The sequence below is a fragment of the Passer domesticus genome, chromosome 6 (genome assembly GCF_036417665.1).
Source record: "Passer domesticus isolate bPasDom1 chromosome 6, bPasDom1.hap1, whole genome shotgun sequence".
Taxonomy (NCBI): domain Eukaryota; kingdom Metazoa; phylum Chordata; class Aves; order Passeriformes; family Passeridae; genus Passer; species Passer domesticus.
This window is the reverse complement of record NC_087479.1, coordinates 36,931,269-36,954,372: the sequence shown is the minus strand read 5'-3', so window position 1 is coordinate 36,954,372 and position 23,104 is coordinate 36,931,269. Positions and strand designations below refer to the sequence as shown.

At 40.0% G+C, this 23,104-nt stretch overlaps 1 protein-coding gene across 1 annotated transcript in view; it reads right to left on the bottom strand.

The window, feature by feature from the left end:
- SPTBN5 (spectrin beta, non-erythrocytic 5) overlaps window positions 1-17,687 on the bottom strand; it is a 90,997-nt gene extending 73,310 nt beyond the window's left edge. Inside the window, exons 1-14 of the mRNA XM_064424586.1 lie at window positions 17,498-17,687; window positions 14,681-14,848; window positions 14,069-14,188; window positions 13,236-13,393; window positions 12,132-12,360; window positions 8,410-9,041; window positions 7,277-7,415; window positions 5,714-5,946; window positions 5,107-5,260; window positions 4,420-4,620; window positions 3,069-3,275; window positions 1,738-1,929; window positions 869-1,021; window positions 219-349 (exon numbers count right to left, since the gene is read on the bottom strand). Coding sequence (XP_064280656.1) covers window positions 219-349; window positions 869-1,021; window positions 1,738-1,929; window positions 3,069-3,275; window positions 4,420-4,620; window positions 5,107-5,260; window positions 5,714-5,946; window positions 7,277-7,415; window positions 8,410-9,041; window positions 12,132-12,360; window positions 13,236-13,393; window positions 14,069-14,188; window positions 14,681-14,848; window positions 17,498-17,608 — 2,828 coding nt within the window. The 5' untranslated portion in view covers window positions 17,609-17,687. The remainder of the gene's footprint in view (window positions 1-218; window positions 350-868; window positions 1,022-1,737; window positions 1,930-3,068; window positions 3,276-4,419; window positions 4,621-5,106; window positions 5,261-5,713; window positions 5,947-7,276; window positions 7,416-8,409; window positions 9,042-12,131; window positions 12,361-13,235; window positions 13,394-14,068; window positions 14,189-14,680; window positions 14,849-17,497) is intronic.
- Window positions 17,688-23,104: the final 5,417 nt, after the last annotated feature.

The following is a 23,104-nucleotide window of genomic DNA, read 5'->3' as shown; positions in this document are numbered from 1 at the left end:
ATGCACACACAGATTTCTACAGTTTAAGCAATTTGGTACCAGGGTCCTGGGGGACACCCTCAGTCCTGGAAGCATGGCACTGAACTCAGGGCCAGCCTACAGCCAGCTGAGGGCTGCCCCTTTCCCGTTGGTGGCACTCTTGTCAAGAAGGGATATGAATGGTCAGCTCTCCAATTATGCCCATTAAACAATCCTCTGCTTATCAGTAGCACTTTTACCTGATGTTGATCTTTTCCATCCAAGTCTGGATCTCAAAATATTTGCTGGGACTGATCTTCCCATATTTAGCAGCTAAGTTTTCAATGTCTTCCAGTTGGCCTTTGCCTGCAGCCAGTTCCGTTAAAAATCTCTAAAATGGAAAAATACAAACACAAGATTTTTCCATTTCTGTGGACACAATTCTCAATAATCTCTTATATCCACTCATATCCCTCTTTCACAGGTGGCTTCTCCCCTTGCCTGCCTGCTGACTCCGTGCACATCTGTGCACACAATTCCCCTGCAGCCCCCTGACCTCCCTGCTGTGCACACTGTGCACATATGTCCCATTCCACTGGGATGCAAGTGCACTGATGGATTTTTTAATAATTTGGTACTTTTTTAAAGTGATGCAAGATAAATGACAGAAAGAATCCTTGTGTATCATGATATTTGTACAGGATACCGTGTTCACAGGAAGATAAAGGGACACAGTCACATCGGTTTCAGTAATTTGGCATAGTCTATCAAAAGAATTATCTGGCCTTTGCATGACTCTCTAAGTTGAAATGAATGAAAAGGCTCTCAAAACATCACTTCTCAACTTTATAATTTTTCTTATGGTAAAATTGATTTAAAAGGTGTCATCTGGGAATAGTAAAAGGGGTACCTGATATTTCTGCTGCATGACCTCCACATTGTCTGCTTGAGGTTGAAGCGTGCGGAAAATGTTCTCTTTATCTCTCATCCACGACTGAAATTCTTCGCAAGAGCTACAGAAGCGATAATATCCAATCATCTCCTCCAGAGCCTTTTTTCTGTTCTGTAAGAGAGATGAAGACTTAACTATTGTTGTAGTAATTCCTTACCATTTGAAGGAACAGAGAAAAGATCCTTCCATTTAAGCTACAATACACTTAGAAGCTTAGCAGTTTTCCCAGACACTGCTGAAAGAGAACAAAACATAAAATTTTAAGATCACAATACTTCTTCCAGAGCAACAGTGGTGTAAAAGCATAAGAGAATCATTTGGAAGGTGCTCAGCCTGTGGACAGTAAGGAAGGCTGCTGTGCTACCTGCTGCTGCTCGCTGAAGACGTAAGGCAGCAGTCTCTAGAATACGTAAAAGTCGCATACAACATGTTTGTGTCAGTCTTTAGGGCATGATTAGAGCAGGTTTGAGTGAAGAGCAGCATATTAACAAAATGCATGTTGCAGTTTATTTTTTCTGGTATCAGGCAAGACAGCCTGGTGATTTAGGAGCTACAATAAACAAGCATTAAGGGGAGAAAAGGATTACACAAAAGAATCTGTTCTTCATGGACTAAAAGTACTGGAATATAAATATGAAATTTGCCCACATAAAATCTGTTTTGTTACAAAATTTCAGTGATAATCTCAAGGCTTGAAGTCCTACAGAAATTAACAGGATTGAGGTGTATTATTAAACTGAAAAGCAGAAGCCAGCAAAGCACTTAATTTCAATTTTTCACTGGTTTGGATTTTTTCATGAACTGCACAGCCAAAAGGAATATTATACCTCAGCCATGGTCTGTAGATGTTCGTAAAGTGAATCTATTTCTTCTTGGGTCTTCCAGATATTCTCTGGAAGAAAATGATCATCCAGACTTGAGGTTCCAGTGGATGCAGTTTCAGATGTTGCCCAGGTTCGACTGAATGGTAGCTTAGTTGTCTTTTGGTTTAAGTCACTTGGGGCTTCCCTCTTTGTTATCTGTTAAGAAAAAATTAACAAAATAAATGGATAAGAATTTCTGATTTGCATAAAATTTCATTTGGAAGGAAAATTTGGATATTCCAGCTCAAATCACAGCATTCTGACCCTTTAAATCAAAAACTTCCAGTATTTTTTGGAAACTGTTTCCACTGTTTTATTCTGAAAAATTAATTTAAAAACCTGAAAAATATTTTGGTTTTTTTTTTTTAAGAAGTTTAATTCAGCTCATTTTAAAATGCATTGGTACAGTAAAAATTTTCATTTTCTGCCCAAAACAAAGTTGTTTGGTTGGAGGAGCTTTTTTATTTCCAGAAGTGCCAGCAAAGCAAGGCAACCAACTATGCTCACGGTTCTCTTTGTGGTGATGTTTTGGTACCTGAACACTTCCAGTTTCAAAATTTGAGTGCCCTAGTGAATCAATACTCCTATTTGTGCATCAACACCATCTTGTCATTGCTTTTTCGTATTTCATAGCAATGTAATAAAGTATTTTTCTAATAAAAATTAATTTTAGATTGATGAGGTAAAGGAAAGATCACAAGAGATGCCCATTGCTCTCAAATTTATTGGGCTGAACATTGAGTGAATATAGACGTTTAAAGAAGCAAACTATGAATTGTGTCATTTATTCACCTCCCCTGAATTCTGCTATTAAATGTGCTGATCTCAGGTCAAAAATCCCCTTTCTAGTCAGTGAAAAAGAGCGGCATCTGAAGAGCTTGACTTCAGCTCATTTGCCTTAAAAATAAGGGATAGTATGACTTGCTCCGGGAGTTGTGGGATAGTTCTTCACTACATTAGGGTACCAGAAGAATTTTTAAGGATGTTTTGATTAAATGCCTGCTTTTTAAAGATTATTGAAATTAATAATTTTATGAGAATAAAGAGTGAGAATGTATTTCTGAGGACCAGTAGAGGGTACTAACATGGATGAGAGTATTTCTAGCACTTCAAAGAATACTAACTAGGTGTGCTACGAGCACACAAGGAACTTCATTTTAGCTTAAAAAATTTCCCCAGTTCTAATTAAAAACTTAATTTGGAATATTGGGTAAAATAAATAAAAAATAAATAATTGAAAAACTATTTTGTTTACATTCTTCAACACAGTGTGACACAATCCCTCCTGTACTTACTGCAGCTGGAGCCTGCTGTGCTGCGATGTCAGCCTGCTCCTTGAGGCGCCTCATCTCGGAGGAATAGGCTGCAATCTCCTTCTCCAGGCGCAGGTGACGATGCAGCAGCGCTTCGGCGCTTGATTCGTCTTTGCCATAGTCCTTGCTGGCGAGCAGGGGCTGCCTCTCTCGCAGCCACGAATCTGCTTCATCGATGTCAGCAAAGTACTGAAGGAACACAGGGAGGAAAACACCTGGATTCATGCTGGAAGTATCATATCCAGCTCCTTGCTCTTTGTAAATTTATGAATAAGGAGAAATTCCATTAGGTCTGTAGCCATAAGGTTACTTCTAGGTGTTGTGACAGCTATGGATAAGGTAACTCTATTTATGTGAGCATGTATTTCATGCTCACAACACAGCTAATTCACAAAATTATAGTGAGTAAAGAGATTCAAGGATTGCCTATATAGCTGTTTAAAAACTCCTAACAAGTATGGTACATAACAGCAGCTATAAAAGGAACCCACAGTGTATGATGTTGGTAGGCATCACTACGTTATGCCAATAGATATTTTCTAATTGTTTAAGGAACAAGCAATGAACTTGGTCTACAACAGAAGTTTACTTTTTTTCCAGAATTTTCAGTTTGCCTGCCTATGGTTAGAAGGATAAAACAAGGGTTTGATCCATAGAATAAAGGTACAACAGGAAAAAAAGAATGCCTATAGTAATGAAAGACAAAGAAAAATAAAAACAACATAATGATGTCAAACTTAACAGAGAGAAGAGAGAATTTAGACTTTCTGAAGAAAAAATCTGTTCAGTTTTGTTCAAACATTTAAGAGAAAAAACAGACTGAGCAAAATTTTAGGAGGGGGAGAATAAGAATATCTGAGATAATGTGATATGACTTAAGAATGTTGCTTTTATACAAATTCTTTATTTGCAGATGTGTGAATGTTTGTGGGAGTGAAATTGTAGGTCAGAATGGAAGGGTGAAACGCTTTGCAGGATTTGTGAAGTCCATGGTTAATCTAAGTCTTACAACACTTTTCTTTTGTTGGTGGTCTTTGGAATTTTTTTAATTTTTGAAATATGTCACATAGTTATCTGATCCACCCTCTAAAAAGACTCTGCAGTAGTGCTGTCATGTGAGTTACCCCCTTTAGCATTTTTACCTTTAGAGCATCTCCCAGCTGCTCAAATCTCCTGCGTGCTCAGGAGGGTTGAGATTTCACTGCCAGAGATCTTTTTGAAGACCAAGAGATGAAGTCTTTTCCGACATTGTTGTCTTCCACGTGGGGGCATGGGGCAGAACTGAGCCACATGCATGTCCCACCTATCACACACCCCAGCAGAACCCTCTTACCTGTTTGATGAGGGCTGCTGCCTGCAGGCGGCTTTTGCGATCAGCCACCTCGTCTTGGAGCTGCTGCCACAGCTTCTGGAGGTTGTCTGTCTGCCTCAGAATGTCATCCTGGCGCATGGGGTTCTTTTGGCTGAGCTCCCAGCCCCTCCTCATCACATCTGTACATATGGCCCTGTGTGAATTGCACTCTGCTTCAAGAGCCTAGCACAAGGACAGGAAACATGTCAGCACAGCTAATTCCCCACAAGCCAAGAGAAAAGAGAGGCTCCTACCCTCTGCTGCTGAGATGCAGACATTTCCAAGAGCCTCATGTCTGATCTTTTCACCACTTCTGTCTTTACCCTCATCTCTCTTGGACAGGAAAAGTAGGTGAGAAACACAGAAACTAGCAACCTTTTTTTTGCCCATCAAAAGTTAGCTAATCTGGAGCCCAGTGTCTTCACAAGAAGTCCCACTTCTAGTCCAGTATGAAGAATATTCCTTCTCTACCCTTTCCTTCCCCTCTTTGGGAAAGAAATGCTTACCCTATACATTTTTTAAAAATTCCAAACTCTGATCATGACACTTGAGATAAGGATTAGTTTGACAGCATTCTTATAAATGCTGCACTGACTGAACTGAAAGACATGGATGTTCTAAAATCTTGCTTTAATACAAAGACAAGACACCAGCAGCAAAGTAAGATACCTTGTTCTTCTGAATAGAGGCTGTGATCTGGCTGACATCTTTCCCTAATGTTGTCATTCTTGCCAGCTTCCACTTCTCAGAGATCCACGACTCTTCCTCTTTGCAGTCACGGAAGAATTCAAAAAGCTTCAAAGCCTCTTCTAGCTGAGATTTACTGAACCAAGGAACAAACAGTGTATGATTGTCAGAGTTAAGATTCCATGAAGACAGTGGTAGATTGATCAAAGAAAAATTTAAAAATTGAGAATTTAAATGCCTTTAGTTCCTCTTTGTAATATATTAACTTATTCATGGAATAAGACAAAAGAAACAAAATTGCATTTCCTTCTTTCTCCAGGAGATGAGGTGATAACCATTTGCTATTCAGACTTCTCATACAGCAAGTTATAATAAATGCTGAGAGTGAATGTGTTATTCATCTATGAAAGTGAGTGATTTTTACAATTTTTACAATTGCAATCTAGACACTCGAGTTGCTTTTGTTTTTATGTCTCTATAAATGGAGAAATGACAAAATGTCAAATGCTGGGAAGCTGTGCCTTCTCATTAAAGAATGGCACTCTGGGTATCCTAATCAGGAAGAAGAGAGCCACAAGCACAGCCCTACCGTGACTTGCTCTGAGCTGTGAGGTTCTGGTACAGCTGACGAAGCATCTGCACTTTTGCATAAAGCAATTCTGATTTAACTGTGCTGTCCTTGTTGATTTCTGCTGTTCTTTGGGTGATGTGCGTCAATCTGTCATCATAGGAAGAGATCTGCGAGTCAACCAAGTTGTGATTCTGCAGCAAATCTACTACTTCAAGGAGCTGCTTCCCACAGTCCTGGGAATTCACCAGCACCTACAAAGTGAGAAAAAAAATAGACAATTCAGGGTCTCAGTGCAAATGAATCAGTTGAAAGATTCCTGTTGTCTCTCATAGCTTCTAAATGTCCTAGAATGTCAGATAGGTAAAGCTAAAAACTTGCCTATTTTTTTTCAATTCCACAAGCTAATGGCAACAATCCTGAGTTTTGATCTGCTGCAGTGTAAATAATGGGCTCATCAAATAGGCAGCTGTTTTTGCACCTAAGATATTTCTTCTGGTTAAGCACTCAATGTCTCAAAATTTGTGGGTGCAATGAATATCTCTGCTGTAGACCCATCTGTAGGCAGACTGATTCACAGTCTGCATCTGAAGAATTATCCCACAATATCCCATTCTATGATATGTTCTATCTGCAATGTTCTTCTATTTGAGGAGTCTACTAGTCTAGGTAAATAATGAAAATAATTACTTTACAGTATTTAATTGGTGACTGATGAGAAGTGCTTTTCAGTTTTCTTCCTAATTGTATCAATGGATACAACTATTAATCCTAGGGTACTATCTCTCCTTACCAATCTTTTCCCATATTCTCACACCATTGCTGCTCCAACTACACTATTACCATTAGATATTCTTTGCCTACTAGCACTAGGACAGAAATATTTATAACTTAGAGATAGCTCTTATCTTTAATTTGAAATCCACAGCTTCATATAGCATGCTGACTCTTTCAGCTTGGGTACAAAGCAACCAGTAGTCATGAGGATTTTTCTGTCTTCAAGGCAAAGAATGCATACATGCTTCCTTCCATTACAAAATCAATATGAACTCAGTTATTTCTCATGCTGAAGAGTTTGTGCTCTGACACTCTGCTAACAGTTGGAAATCCTTGCTAAAAGCAACCACTATGCATTTACAGTGGAACTTTTCTTTCTTACAAGCTTATATACCTGTAAGCCTGAGCTAATTCCCATCTGTAAAATTACTTCAGGAACTTCCAGAAGCTAATTCAGAAGAATGGAAACAGGAGTGTGTTTATTCCACTTTTGCTTTTGCACTCGTAAATTTAGAAAATATTATTTCACATCTTTATATTACCATATAACTCGAACCTGTAGTACATTCCATGTAATAGGATTCCTGGCTTTCTGATTAGGGAAATGCTCTATAGCAAAGCCTGTTTTCCCTTGTGCAGTTATCTGTAATGATGAACCAAAATGCTCAATTTGGCATCTAGGTAAAAATGGTGTATTTTTCCTGTAGCTGATAGACTTATCTCCTGTTGGCACAAGCCAGTCCCTGGAACACAGGGACACACACTAGCAGTACTGCAAGTTGTCTGCTGCTGGAGAGGACTCAGTACCTGCAGCTCTTTCAGCTCCTCTGTAATGGCATCTATATCCCTCAGGAGGCCCAGAATTTCCTGCATGGTTCCCAAGGATTGTTCTCGTCTCTGCAGCTGATCCAGGAGATCCTGCCATTGCTTTGAAATGCTCTTTTGCCTGCAAAGGAAGAGAAAGAAATTACCAGTTTGGACCAAAGACCTTGGGTATCACTGGAGGATCCTCAGTGCTTGCAGCTTTAGAGGAGCCAAATGAACACACACGACTCTTGACGTCAGTGTAAGAGGACAGGGCAGGAGCAAAAAACTGGTTAAAAAAGATGTCATTACAGGAATTTTGACTAGACATCAACTGTCATTGAATTCTTAAAATTTAGACATTGTTTTTAAGGATGTTCATAAAACATCTTATTTTTTTTGCTACAGTGCTTTTGCTTGATACAGTAGAAAGGCTTGGAAACAATGAAGTGCTCTTTAAATGACTGCTTAAAGTAAAACATTAATCTAAACCCTATAATGAGTCACAATCTGATCTCACAGTTTGATTTACTCTTGTTGAACTGTTTTCCTGAGTTTTCACAGAGGGTCTTGATTTTGTCTGAATTTCTAAATGCATTAAAATACCATGAGAGAAGTTATTTATATGACATTCTTAGATAGTCACAAACCAGGTTATATAATAACGTGAGATAATCAGAGAATTTATAATTTCTCAATATTTGCTCCAGAATAGAGTTAATCTGAGAATACCATGCCTTAACCAATTAATATCTCCCCAAATTGCAGACTGAAATAGAAATGTGTTGATTTGGGAAAAGAATATAATCTCTCTAAGCATTTTTTATGGCAGATAGAATATTTGGTAGAAATTTGTAGGTGTATTTTCATATATAACAAAAACACCTTAAAAATATTTTTCACCACAAATTGGTCTGAGGCTTTGATCATTCAAGGAAAAAGGTTAGAATTTTGAAGAAGATGAAGTGTTTTCCATGTCTGCTGAAACTGTTCACAGGTAGAAGAAATTCCTGACAGTTCTACTCATGAGGAGCAAAGATAGGATTCACAGTTATAATTAATTTCCTTCCACCACACCACAGGATTTCAACTAATATTGACCTCCACCACTACAGAGTTTCTCAGCCATCACTCACTTCTGCAAGATTTGATCTTTGCCATGATAGTTCTCCTGGCTGATAATGGTGGCCATTTCATCCAAAGCTGTGAAGCGTTCCTTCCTGGGCAGCACATCTGCCACAATGGCTTCCAGCTTCTTACTGGCAGCCTCCATCCTGTCCACACTCTCTGGCCAGAAGTCTTGCTTCCCGATCACTTTCCTCATGTCTTCCAAGTAGGACTCACGCAGGGCTGCCTTCTTCAGGAACCTCTGGGCTAGCTGTTCCAGCCTCTCCAGCCTCAGCATCTCCTTTTGCAGTGCTTTTCCACGGTTGTGCTCTGACTTTTCCAGGATGATCCAGTGCTTTTCCACGTCCTGCAGCATCTTCCCCTCTGGGGGCAAGTATGGCCGTTGGTTGTTTGCTCTCTGCTTGGTCCTGATGTTGAAGAGATGAGCTTCAATCATGCCCTTCTCTTGGTATTTGGGGGGTTTCTCCACAGTGCGGAAGGTTTTAAAGTTGGCCATGAGCAGCCACATCTCCTGAAGAGAGTTGGGGAAATGACGGTCATCCAGTTCCACTACCTTCTGTTTAATCCACTTCAGGAGGTCAGAGACCATCTGCTCGTACTGAAGCTTCAAGTCATCTATCTCCTTCAGGAGGAACACAATCTGTGATGGGAATATAAAATGACAAGCCACGTAAGAAATAGAATGAAGCATGGTGGGTGAACAGAAAGCAGTGTCTTCAGCAGTCATCACATTTTTATACTGATGTGCTGGTAGCTGTTCACATCTGAGGCTAGGTGAAATGCTAGAACAGCCTTCCATAAAATACAGAAAAATCAATATTATTTAATGTTTCATTTCAGTTTTTATTTAAGAAAACATTTTGGAATAAGCAGCATGATTCACATTTTTTGTTTTACAATCGAAAAAAACCACAAATTTTTTTTAGCAGTCTCATTCCTCAACCCCAAACACTTCTAGGCTAATGTGTAACCCTTTCAGCTTCACCATTTAGGATTTAGGAGACCATCTGACAAGATCCTGGTTCTCTCACATGCACACAGCAGACTGTGGTCAAACAGCTCCTTCTCAATCTCTTCTATTGGAACTGTTTCTCTTTATTAAAATTACTAGAAAAATTACTTGCCTTTATTTCAAGTTCAGGTAAACACTGGAGCAAATATCTAGAATTAAATCCCTAATGAAATAAAAGGTATTAGAATGAAATCATCCTTTCTTTCCATTTTACATTTTTTCCATCTTTGTCTTTTTACTTCATATTATTTTTTTCCTCACCCTAACTTACAAAAGACACAGATCCTTACTCCTGCAATGTCACCTTGATTTTTTAAGATTTTCTAAGCTTTCTGATGTTTACATTTTTGTAATGAACTTTCTCACACACTTTCTGTAAATAACTTATTGTTCTGCATTCTTTTATGGAGGAGGAGAAATTTGATGGACTGTTGGTTTGTCCAGTGTCATTGGAGAGGTGGCACTTTCACCTTCCAATCCACTGTCACCTTTGGAAGTCTATAAATGTTGGAGTCAGAAAATAAACTTTCCCTTTTTACCTTGAGAACAGCAGCGTGTTCGTGTCGTGTTTCTTCGTGTCTTATAGTGACAGTGCAAATGTCAGGTTTAGTGCTGAACAATGCTGTCCGTCTCTATCTTTCTGCTGAGTTTGCCTGCCCCAGCCAGACAGATTTGTGAGGGAGATGGCACTGAGAAAAGACCCAGTCCTTCCAAGTGGTAATCTGCTTTTGCTTACCAGAAAGTGCACTTGGCAATCACTAGGTCTTGCTGCAGTCTTGTAAGAGCAGTAAAATAGCATCAACATTCAGTGCAGGAAGAGCAGCCCATGACATCAGGGCTCCCTTCTGAATTTTCTGCCATCATACCCAGCTTTTGCTGAAAGATCCCAGCAAATGCATGGTCACCTCAGATGGGAGAGGGAAAGGAGCTACCTTCCAGAGCTGTTTCTCTCTGCCATGCTTGTCACACACTTAGCCTGAACTCAAAGACTTCCTTGACACATTCAGGCTTCCCTCCCAATCCTATTAGTAAATTCAGAGCCACCTATTTGAGGGGACTAAGGACATGAAGAGATTAACACCTGTTTCCTTCTCCTTCTGATGGTGTGCGTCAAAAATGCAATATTAGAGAGTGGCTAAAAGTAAGGAAGGAGTCAAATGGAGAAAAAGAAGCAGGTAAGTGGAGAGAGAGAAAAGAAAGAATAACTATAACTATGAAAAAATGGAAATAACAGTGGAGCACAATGAGAATGGAAAAAAGTGCAAGCAAACTGCTTATTCATAAAATACAAATGTTATGGCCTGCTTGCTCCTTACAGTTCCTCTAATACATGCTTGTGGACTCAAGGACTATTTCATGTTTATCAAAAGATAAATAATGTTTCCTGGCCAAAATCCAGTGACCCATGGGTAGTATTGTGAAGTCCTACTGCCCACTCTCCTCACTGATGCCCAGACTTGGACTGAATTCCAAGTCCTGCTCTCATCTAATTCATCTCTTTGGAGAACATGCTGCTCTCGTACATACAATCCTAGAGTATCTCTAGTTGGAAGGGACCCATAAGGACCATTGGGTCCAAATCCCTGCTCCTTGCAGGACTACCTAACATTAGGTTTTCTGACAAAGAGCATCCTCCAGACACTCCTTGCACACTAACAGGCTTGGTGCTGTGGGGAGCCATGTTACAGGATCATCTGATCCTTGACCCAGACCACATTTTTAGCTGACCAAACCCTGCTTTGCAAAACCTTTTCACCTTGTGACCACCAGAGAAACCTCAGTGTGGCTTTTTGTTCCTCCCTCTAAGCAATGTATTCCCCCTCTCAACTGCATAAGCAGTTCTCCAAATTCAGATGTTCTTAGGACCCATCCTCCATCCTAGATGTGTAGGTTTTCTGCAGGCTACTTCTGTTGTAGTTCAAGACAAGAACAGATTTCTCTGGAGATAGAGGAGAAATTCTCTCAAGGGAAGTGGTCTTCAGAGGAACAACTACAAAATTCCTTTAGTTTTCAATCATTGGGATAGAAGAAATTTTTAATATAGCTCATGATTTTATGTGAGGTGAATTGTATGTAGAAACAGAAAAAAACCCCTTAATTTAGCTAAATTTAACTTAGCTAAATTTAATAAAAATAATAACAATTTAATTAAAAAATTTAAAATTCAGCCAATTTAGCTAGCATTCTCTCAGTTTTATTTGTTGTTGTTGATGGTGATGTTAAGTTGTTTTGGTTTTGTTTCATTTGTATGGGCTTTTTGTTTGTTTGGGTTTTTTTTTCATTTTCTACCTAAGGAGTTATCCTAAGAAAGGATGAGGATTTTCAAAGGAAATCAAAATCCAAAGTAGTTCCATAGAGGAAGGGATCGTCATTCCTATTAAATGAGAAAAGTGTTGATTAGGCCTGCTTTTGCCTAGTCTTAATTTTCTCCCAATACTATTGAGATCTCCATGCCTCAAGCTGCCTTGGAACCATATCAGTTCTCAAACAGAAACCGCGAGGTCAAAGAGAGATTGATTTTCAGTGAGATAATTGCAACCCTCTTGGAGATCAGAGAGTGTACAGGCTCCAGGTACAAGTCTCAAGGTACAAGGTCTTTCAGATGGCTTTCAGTTCAAATGATCCTGAATGAGCTTGAACAAAATCCCCCCACGCTGCCAAATTAAATTCAGCTCTACATTTTTAACCTATAACTTCCAAAGATAGCAATGCACTTACTTTGTTAAGCCTCTTTTGCATTGTCTGGCCTTGTTTCAGTCTGGAGAAGTAGTGGTAATAGAGTGACACATATGTCATGATGGATCTCTCATCTGGATAGGGCACTGCCACATCCTCAGCATCAAGCAGTTTGCTGATTCCAAACTCTTTCTCAGCAACATCAAAGGCATTGTTCAGGTTTTTAATGGGCTGGTCCTGCCGCAGTGAGCTATAGTGGATAAGATCAGGCCTGGGCAAGGAGAAAAAGAGGGCATGGAGATGAAGGAAGATTTTTGTTTGTAGTAAGTTCTTTCAGACCATAAACCATAAACAGTTTATGAGACTAAGTTAATAGTCACATATCTGTTAATGTTATGTGACATTAACACTGGAATTACTTTGACCCTGAACTTCATTCAAGAGCATTGCTCCTTGCCTACATAGCAGGAAGAACATTGTCTTCTATGAAATTGAATTACCACTCCCAGCAAATGCCTGCCCTTGTTTCTCCTCTTTCCCAATGGGTGAAAATCAAAGCCCACTAGAGAGACAGCTGAGAGAAGGGAGGTGACTCCCAGCTGGGGAAGCTCCACCATCCCACATGGTATCTCCTATAAGATACAGCAGAAGTGTTGAGGACAAAGAAGTGATCAAGGTTACCATAGGTGGTTTCTCTCTCCTTCATTTGGCTTTTTCAAAGGGACAGAGAAGGGAGAAAAAAAAGAGACTGAGAAGCTGCTTACTGTATTACAATTGAACAGGAAGATATACATGCTCTAATGTTCATACAATAAAACCACTGCCTGAAAGAAAAAAATTAGAAAAAGAGCAATGGCAACATGAATGAGACCAGATGGGCAGTATTGTTCAGATACGTGATATTCCCCTGGAAATTCAATATTATACCCAACTAAAGGAACTTCCAAGAAGGAGCTTTTGGTCCATCCTTTCAAGGAGAGAGAGAGAATACCCATTTAATATCCATTTAAGAGTCTTCAGTGAGAAAGGGCAGAGAGTATCTGTCAGTTTCTTGACAAACCTGGTAATTCAGACCCTGGAACAACTTGTGTCAGAGCTAGAAACAGCAATAAGCAACTCTGTCTGAACTGGTCCATCAAATCTTACCTGTGAGCATGTATGAGTGCATTGAAGGCCAGCCCATCACTCCAACTTTTGGAGAAGTCCTTCACACTCACATTGGAATAGCTGGCAGTTTTATGCTGACACCATAGCAATAAGGCTTCATTGGCAAACAGAACATCAGCTCTACCTCCAAATTCTTCCTGTGAAGAGAACAGGGAAAAGAAAAATTTGTGTCAGCAATATAAGAAAACAGTATCAGTGAGTTTACACTTATGTTCCCAAAGGTCGCTTTGCATTAATTTTGTTCAATTCACAGGTCCCCCCAAAGTCATGACTTGCAGACTGTATCTGTCATAGAGGTAGAAAAATTTAACATGAAAATAGAAGTTTTCTATTTTAAAAAAAGTTAATTGAATGAATGCAGAAACTATAAGGTGAAATGCAAGTGCTGAAATTTTTTAAACACTTGTCTTCTGTAAGGTCTGTAGAAATCAGGCAGAAAGTTCAGTTTATTTGCTTTCTTAGCTGTCAAATAGAACTCAGAAACAAAATATGATGTATTCAGGTCTACTGTTAGAAATTATTGACTTTGATTTCATAATAGAAAGTTCTTTATAGAACCTCATTTTTCATGTACTTAGAGTTCATGTTAAATAATTTAAAAAAGCATGTGCACCTTCAAAGCAGCATCATGGGACTCAAATCTAGAGAGAAATATTGACAGAGAAATTCAACAGGAAGTCAAGAGTCCATAAGAAATTTGTAGAAGATGGTGAAGAACACGAATGTTCTTTCCATCTCCAAGTCACTGTTTTGTTCCTTTGAGAAAAAAACCCCACAACTGCACAAGCAAAAAGACAAAGATACAATTTTACCTTATCAAGTTTGATAGATGAAATCTGAAATCGAAGTATGATGATCCAGATAAGGCCCAGGATTAAGGTTCTGTCACCATCTACAATATTCTCAGGGCCAATCACTTTTACTTGTACCTGCTAATAAACCAGAATCTGTTCAGCATAAATGTGCTCGTGTCCAGCTCTCAGTGTAACAAACTGTTACTGGAGAGGATGTCCAGGCCCTTTTCTTAAGCACAGAGGTTTAATGTTTACATCTTTTCACCAGGCCACAGGCCTGCAAGCTCCTATGTCAGCTCATGATGAATTTCAGCAAAAGCCTGGCAAAGGGATAGTGGTGTCAAAAATTTGAAGTTGCAATAAATGTTTTTTGAAAACTGGTGGTTAGGGAAAGGAAAGAAGCACATTTCTTTCCTCCAAAGGACAGGAATATTAGCTGTTTCTAAAACATATTATTACTCAAATAACAAAAAAGTTAAAATTTGATCAATTTTTTTCTTTTAATAAAATCCCTGGCCTGTCTTCAGAGGATATGTTATTGTATACTAGAGGGGGAAACCAGAATTAACATGATGTAATAAATAATTAATAACATATATAAAATGTTGTGATCTCTAATATCAATAATACCTTGGATTTCAGGAATGTGATGGCTTTGCTGTTGTTCTCTAGAAAATGCACTCTCATCTTTCCCCGGCTTGGTTTGGGCAAAGCTTCTCCAGAAAGCAGCTCCAGGAGTTGCATGAGAGGGATGCCATCCTTCAGGTCTGTGTAAATGTCTTCTATCTCAATCTTTACCTGTGAAGAACAGCCAGGCAATACAGCCTCCAGCTTAACATTTGGCACAGAGAACCCTCTACTTCTAAAACAAAACAAATGCCTTCTTGATGTTTCACTGAGTCTTCTCTATGACAGTGCATATATCCACAGAGTGGTGAGTCTTAATTAAAAAAAATGGATTTGCAGGAGGCCTTACATTAATTATGAAACTAGATGGAAGTTAAAAACCCTCAACAACCAAACAAAAATGCAAACCCACAATGGAGTAAAAAAGAAAAAAGCAGGAGATTTTGAAAAATAAAAGATTTGAGCATTTTCAAAATCAAATCTTTCATAAATGCTGACATTTTTTATTCTAATTCAAGTGAATCTTTAATTTTATCAGAATAATTTTATTCTGAGCTGTGCATTTCATTTAAAAGTTGAGCTGATAATCCCATTCAACTACTCATTTTATACTCCATAGTCTCAACAAAGTTTGTCACGTCCTGCTTGGACCTGCTCTACCACCCAAAGTCTCCATATTTTTAGCCAGAGTCTCACACTAATTGAAAGGTTAGTATCATTTACAAAAATGTACTTTATTGCTGCCAGTAATGAGGTCACCCAGTGATTAGGTGATTCAACATGACACAGTCTGTACTCTGACCTAACAAGAACTTGCTTTGGGTGTTTCCTTTTGGCCTTATGCCACTTGCCATCTAGAAATGACATTAAAACCTAAGAATAAATTACTGTGATTTTGAAATTACAGTAAATAATCTTTTTCATCAGAAAGAAAGAGAGAAAGAGAGAAAGAGAGAAAGAGAGAAAGAGAGAAAGAGAGAAAGAAAGAAAGAAAGAAAGAAAGAAAGAAAGAAAGAAAGAAAGAGAGAGAGAGAAAGAAAGAGAGAGAAAGAGAAGAAAGAGAAGAAAAAGTAAGCAAGAAGCTATTATATTTTTTTTAATGTACATGTCACGGGGGGAAAGGACAGACAGCAGGCAAGTACCTTCTAATTTCTGATCAGTTACTAATTAGCTTAAGAAATCTTTTCTCCAGAGAAAGAAAAAAAACACTGGAAGTGTAAAAAACAAGATAGATAGTGTTTAAAATCTCTACTGTGTATGGCACAAGGATTTACAACTTGCTCCACTGATTATCTCCATAAAAAAACCTCTGTGTTTAGCTGCCAACTTTATTCCTTTTTGCACATTTAATAAAACTTAAAATTCTGCCTATGATATACTGCAATAAAAAAAAGTTAAAGCTGTTATATTCTGTGACACTTCTATAAATGAAGAATAGTTCAGTTTGAATTTGTAAGAAGACAGGCTTCATATATCTGCTTTATGTCTCACCCAGCTCTTGTTTTAATAGTTTTGTTGCCTCATTCTTCTCACAATGATACCAGTCACAAACAGCTTAACAAATTCAATCCAATAGCATCCTTAGTGCTAAACTTGAAGTAGTCAACAGTATAATTGAGAGCACGGCAGTGTCCTGCAGTATGATCCAATCACCTCAGCGTTTGCCTGGAAAGCTGGGACTAAGCTGCCAGGACGGCCCAGATAAGCTCTGGCCGTCTCTACCGTATATGGCTCGGAAAGCTCTCACAGGCTGTGCTCCCCAGACATTTATGATACGTGAACAAGTACATTGCAGGAACTTCAGACTGGCATTTTTATCTCTGGACTTGAAGGCATTTTTAAAATAAGAAAGTATATGTCTACAGCCAAACAGAACTGATTTCCTACACTATAAACACCTAACTTTCTGCAGGTGGCAAAACAAGCATGTGTTTTGTGTTTGTTCACTGCCATTACGAAAAATAAATTTGAAAGTTTGTTGTGCTCTGCAGCTGCCTTTGTACGAATCACAAACTTAAAACATTACATTGAAAAAACACATCTGGTACTGAAACACAGTGAAGAGCTACAGTGGACCCAGTGGCCTGATCCTGCTTGGTGTCCTCATCATCTGTTTTCATTACTACCTACTACAGACTCTAGAAAACGGAATTGTTTTGGATGACATCATTCCTTTCTGTGCCACAGCTACATCATTTGTGCCTGAAACTTTATCTGAAGTAAGTCTGGAGACTGGAATATGCTGGCATTACCTTATACACACATATCGACTGCACATTGGCTCTGAAGATTTTTTTGAACTCTGAGAGCTACAGAAAACAAACTGGTCTGTACTTGCATGGCAGTATGTATAAAATTCCCAAAATTAAAGCTACTTTTTCAGGTCCCTTGAGCAGCAACTCAGACTGAACCAACCAGGCAAAGCACAAAGTCAGAATTTTTGGCCAGACAATTAAGAATTGAGCATTGCTTGGGGAAACCCTGACATCTGCAGATAATTTATTTACAGGAAAAAGAAGCAAATAAGGATTTTTCTCTGAAACAATCACCAATGTACAAAGGATATCACAATATGATGGGGTTATGCAGCCTACGAAATGAATCTTGATTTCAGAGAAGACTCATACCATGGACAAAGGAGACAGATGTGAGGTAAAAGACAGAGGATGGAGCACTCTGGTTAGTCAAATCCTTCCTTGCTTGCACGTGACAACATTCAGGAAAAAATACATTAAAAATAACATTAAAAAGGATACAGTGGGTAAAATAAAACAAAACAAAACCCAGAAAAAAAATCTTCAAATTGAAGGAGCTACCTACATTATTCCTGGCGAAGACATTGTTCATCCAGTTGGTAAAGGTTTTCTTTTGCATGGACATGCGCTGCTCCTGCAGCTTTTTGATATGATCTTTTTCATATTCAGTGCCCATGGTCACCTAGGAAGCCAGAAACCTCAGTAGGCTGCTGAGTGCTGAAGAGATCTGCCAGGCCACCTACAAAAACCAGTCACATGCCCAGTGTATATAGGAAACCCAGCACCAACAGGTACAAGATTCAATACCACACCCAGTGTGGTACCTTCATTTCCTTTTGCTTGCACTTTGCACTTCAATTTCACCAACTTTATTTTTAATTTGCTTGATCTCACCCTTTAACAGGATGAAAAAGTGACATGTATCTATGCAGCTTTATTTTTTTGCTCTCAGCCTCCACCCAGTCTCCTTGATCCCACGAGGACCACCTCTACCTGAAGGCCATCAATAACTTCCTTGGGTGTGCTGAAAGCACCTCACAGAAAACTGATCTTAGACACCACCAGAAGGAGGAATCTGCTAATCACCTCCAGAAAGAAAAAGTGTGTTGTGTTTTCTGAGAACTGGTGGAGATTCTGTCCTTGCTTTCAGATCACAGTATTTCCAACAGAAATCAAATAGCTGCTTAGAAGGAAAATGGAACCCACTTGTTTCTTTCTTCTCACGGGTTCAGTTTTTGCACATCTGTCACAGAAAGGATGGTGACACAGGTCCATAATCACATGAAAAAGTCCTAGCCTGAGTGTCAGGAAGCATTATTCCTCTTCCCTGCCCTTCTCTACCTCATCATCACCAGTGAAAAGTCAGGCTTTTGTAATTCCTCACAGCACCCAAGATGAATATTCAAAAAGATTAGAAAGGAGGAGTCTTGCCTTTAGAGTTTGTGACACAATACACTGGATTTCAGCTCAGCTGAATAGCTCTTTTGAAGACACTTGGCTTACATTATAAATTGTAACAGCAGTGGCATTCTGTTATGAAGGTAAGAGGATTATTTTTTAAAAATGAAAAAAGAAAAATCAGTGTATGATTCATGGCTACAGACACTTTAAGTGACCAAACATCATCAGCTTGAACTACTGCCATAATTATAAATATTACCTGGATATTAGCCTGGCTCGGAAACCAAGAAACCTGTTGTAGTGATGGGAGGGGAGAGAGGTGTCTACTGCTGTCAACCCACTGCTAAGAGAGAAGAGAATGAAAAATTAAAACATCTGAGAAACTGTGAGAGTGGGGAGCAGTGTGACATACTTCCCAAAGTTCCATGTTTGTTTTGCAAAGGCAAAGTTCTGACCAGTTATGGGCTTTGTACCCACTTAATTATAAAACATAAAATACTGAGAAAGAAAACTTTATCTGTTCTAGTATGAGAAGTCAGCATCAGGGAACCAGCAACAGCAGCCACTGTAAATGGGAAAGCCCTTACCTGATAGTTTTCCATACTTTGATTAGTATTTGAAAAAAAAAAAATTACCATTTTACAATACTAAGAGGTGTGGACAGTGCAGAAGCAATGACTTGTTACTGCATTTTTTGTTATTTCTTTTTGGGGCAGATATTTCTTAACCCTCAGAGCCTGACTTCCTCAGAACAGGGACAGCATTGAAGCCTAGTGGTTCAGCAACCACATAGGGAAGGATCATGATTGTAGATGAAGCCCTAATTAAAGGAAGAATTTAGCAAAATCTTAAATAGAATTATGGAGAACATTCTCTCAACATTTTCTTATCTTGTGGGCTAGTTCAGCACTGCCTGCTTTCTCCATTTGAAGAGCAGATATTCAAAGAATTGCCTTTCCCTGCTGGAGAGGTGATATGAGCTCAGTCCCATGTAATAACCCATATCATAACGCCATTTCTGAGTTTGCCAAATGCTTCTCAGAACATCTGCAGGCTTCTGTCTTTTTTTTTTTAAGGATTCCTATCCAAAAACTGTAGTCACCCTGAATAATGATGGAACTGGTTTCCTTTACATAAAAAGGAAGATTATTTGTTGAGCTACTGCCTCACATAACAGCTCATCTGTTCCATCAAGTTAGAAATGCTCCCTGCATGGCTAGATGGTTACCTAAAAGACACATCTATAATAGATTATCTGCATTTTCAGGATGCATAAACAGTGCTAGGAGCCAAAACTAGTCATAGTGGTACATTACAAGAAAAGAAAACATCAAAGAACATGAAAAAAATTGACTTACCCAGTTTTGGAGGAAGTCCTTTCTGACATTCAGCAGCTGTTTTTTCTGAAGAATGACTTCCACTGGATCCACTCCTACATTCACCTCACTGCTTTAATGCAGTGACCTTTGGTTTCAGGAACAGAGACCAAGTACTTATGATCTACCTATGAACCTCTCTGATCTGAAAGAAATTAACCCATCAGGACACAATGAGTAAAGGTTGTCATTGGTCTTGTCCAATTCCTATGCTCAAAAATAATATATGAAAGTCACCAAAATTGCCATAAACCAGTTGAAAAGTCATACTTCGCTCTGAGGCTTTGGTAAAGAGCATCTTGCACAACTGAACTGCCCTTCTAAAGAAATTCTTACCTGGAAAATTGAACCTGACAATGGACTCAGGAAATGAAAGCACAGCAGAGAGTACAAAGATCAGGGTGATAGGCAAGTGGTTAAACTGGGGCACAGCAAATGAGAAGGTGAAACTGTGAAGTATTAGGAATTTGCTCAGCACTGCTTTGAGGATGCTTTTGTGCACCTGCTGCTGGCAGGGCAACTGGAGTCTAGCTGGTAGTGCCAGCTGATTCCAAAGTTTACTGTTCATGGGCTTCTCATTAATAACAAAAGGGAAAATAATTCTGGTGACTTATATAGATAGCAGTGAGTCCTTTCTGGCCTTTACAAGGTCACCTGTTCACAGGACACATTTACCTGGCATCATTACCTGTCCAGGAATCAGAAAGTTGCTGCTGGGAATCACTACTAGAAAATGGGCAGGCATCTGAAATCAGAGGCTGTAAGGAAAGATATCAAGCTCAGAGCTGAGATAAGGGAATAGCACTGTTTTCCCTTTTAGCAAGTGTAGTTTAGCTGCCTCCAAAAGGGAAAGGAGGAAACACAAGAAGAAATTAGGAACCCACCCAAACTCAGGATATATAAAATTTATCAGTAGGTTCTGTGTTTTCATGAGCACTCTAGAAAAATATCATATATGTCACATAAACCTACTAAAAATAAATAAGTTGAATATTTATATTACAGACATTTCTCAAAATATTCCCTCCAAATTCCTGGACTCGTGTCCTGGACTAGCCAACTAATACTGTAAGCTGTTGGTTTAAATCTGGCACAGCTTGGTTAGGTTTTGTGTGTTGAGAAAATGTCCTTGCTCCTTTCAAATAGAAGGCAGAGGACCAATGGGTGAATTGGTCCTGGATGCAGGCATTTATCCCTATTGCAAGTTAATTATTATTTATATAGTGAAATGTGCAAATCACTGTCTTTTCTTTTTATGATGATACAAGGCAATCAAAGATATGGTATAAAATTTCACTAACTCCTGAATATCTAAAGTTCAAAGTTAAATGGTGGACACTTATGTGACAGTGATAAACAAAGCCATTTCCTCAGTTATTTATATCCTAACAAAGTAAGAGGAAGGGCACAACAATATTTGCGTGCAGTTTCCTGGAGGGATCAGGAAAAAATCACCCACCTAGGATAATTATGGGCCCTCTCTTGCTGCCTTTGCAGAGAAGGAAAGCCTTTCCACTGACCTCAGGAAGAAGGGCCCAAAGACTCCCCCTCCCTTGCCTTCTTTCCAGCCTGAAGTGGTTTTCCATGATGTGTTTCTTTGTTTCCTAACAGGAAGGATCCTGATGCCAGATCCCCCTCTACAAAACAGCCACCAGTAAGACGGATCAGGATTTCTTACCACCCTTTCTTATCTGCCCACAATCTTGTTCTGCTTAAGAGGAAAACAGAGACTATGGAGATCAAACAGATCTCATGCACAAGGAACCTGTCCCCAAAACTCCACAGTTCCCAACCCATCCCCCACTGCTCCTTCCTTCCTGGCAACACCATGTAAACCAAAGAAGGGCATGACACTTATTTCTATTTGAATTCTTTTTCTTAAATATCATCATTGTCCTCCTCTCATAACATGCATATGAATTCCCAGCTCCTCTCTAGGATGGGAAGAAATGTTTAGTTCCCTCGCCATAAAAAGCATGGAAGCAGCAGTCACAGGGATGCAGACACTGCATTTGCTGCTACCACTCCCATCCCTGATCTCAGGGATGGTCACCATGAGCTTCCCCAGGGCAGCACACACAGGCAGTGCTCTGCAGGCAGCAGCTCTGCCTTCCTCTCCTCGCTGCCTTTGCCCACGGGGATGGAGGAGTCTGCCAGGGAGGAGCACACACACACAGAGGTGCAGACGCCTTCCTGGGCTAAAGCATCCCACCAAGGCCATTTGTAGCTGACAGCTCTGTAACTTAATGAGCCTTCATCGTAGCAAGCTGCTAGAGCCGGGCTCTGCGCTGGCGCTGGGCAGAGCCAGCCCCCATTTCAAAGCCGTGTGACCACACGCATGCCTGCTCCTGCGGGGCCGAGCCTATTCACAGGCCCAGGGGAAAGGTTTGGCACAATCCATCACCCTCTCTTACATGAGCTGTGCATACACACCTTTCGGAAGGTACAGCAAAATCCTGTCTGATCCCTGCTAGGGAGAGGGTGGCCCAAATCTCAAAGAAAATAAGCATGTTAAATGTATGTAAGCATGTAAACACGTGCCTGACAGTTTGGCCCTTTATCCCCCACTGTGTTTCCAGCCACGTTACTTCCACAAGTAAGGGTCTCAAAACATCTGGACATTGGCTCCAGGGGTATAAAGGCAGCTCCCCCCTGGGGCTACAGTCTTGTAGGTCACAGTGTGCCAAACAAGCAGAGGAATTATCCTGCTGCCTGGGGCCAGCAGTCTGGGTCCCACAGGCGGCCCTTTCCCTCTGCCACCCCCCAGCGCCAGCAAACAGCTGATGTTCAGTTTCATCAACGTAGTGTGGACACAGATGAGCCAAACAGTGATCCCACAATGTTTCCTAACCACATTCCTAACCACACATTACATGTAATCTTAGACCTCATTGCAGCACAGAGGAGCTATACTTTGGATTTGAGAACATTGGAGAGGAGCAGAAGGTGTTCACTCATTTGGGAATGGAACACTAGAGCTGAAGAAAAAGCTGGGAGGAGTTAGTCAAAAGCAGCTGAGGAGAGGCATGGCAACCTCCAGCTCAGTCTGCAGGGATTCCCTGCTTTCACAGGCCTCTCAGCTGAACTTCTGTCCCAAAATAGCCATGTATTTCTCTCAGCTTCTTTCCCTGAAGGACTTCAGCACACACCCCCAGACACCCCCCTTGCCCTGCCCCCTACATACCTGCTGTCACCAGCCAGCCCGGGGTGCCACCCACCTGCAGCCAGGGGGGTCCACGGCGGATGGAGCTTCTCTTAAAGCCGGGCTCTGCCTGGGAGGATCCAACCCGGCATCCCGAGATGCTGGGTAGTTATAAACCTCAGCCTCCTCGTGCTCTAGTCTAAACTAGAAGTTGCTTTTCTCTTTGAATAGTTGGCTAGCAGCGACATGACAT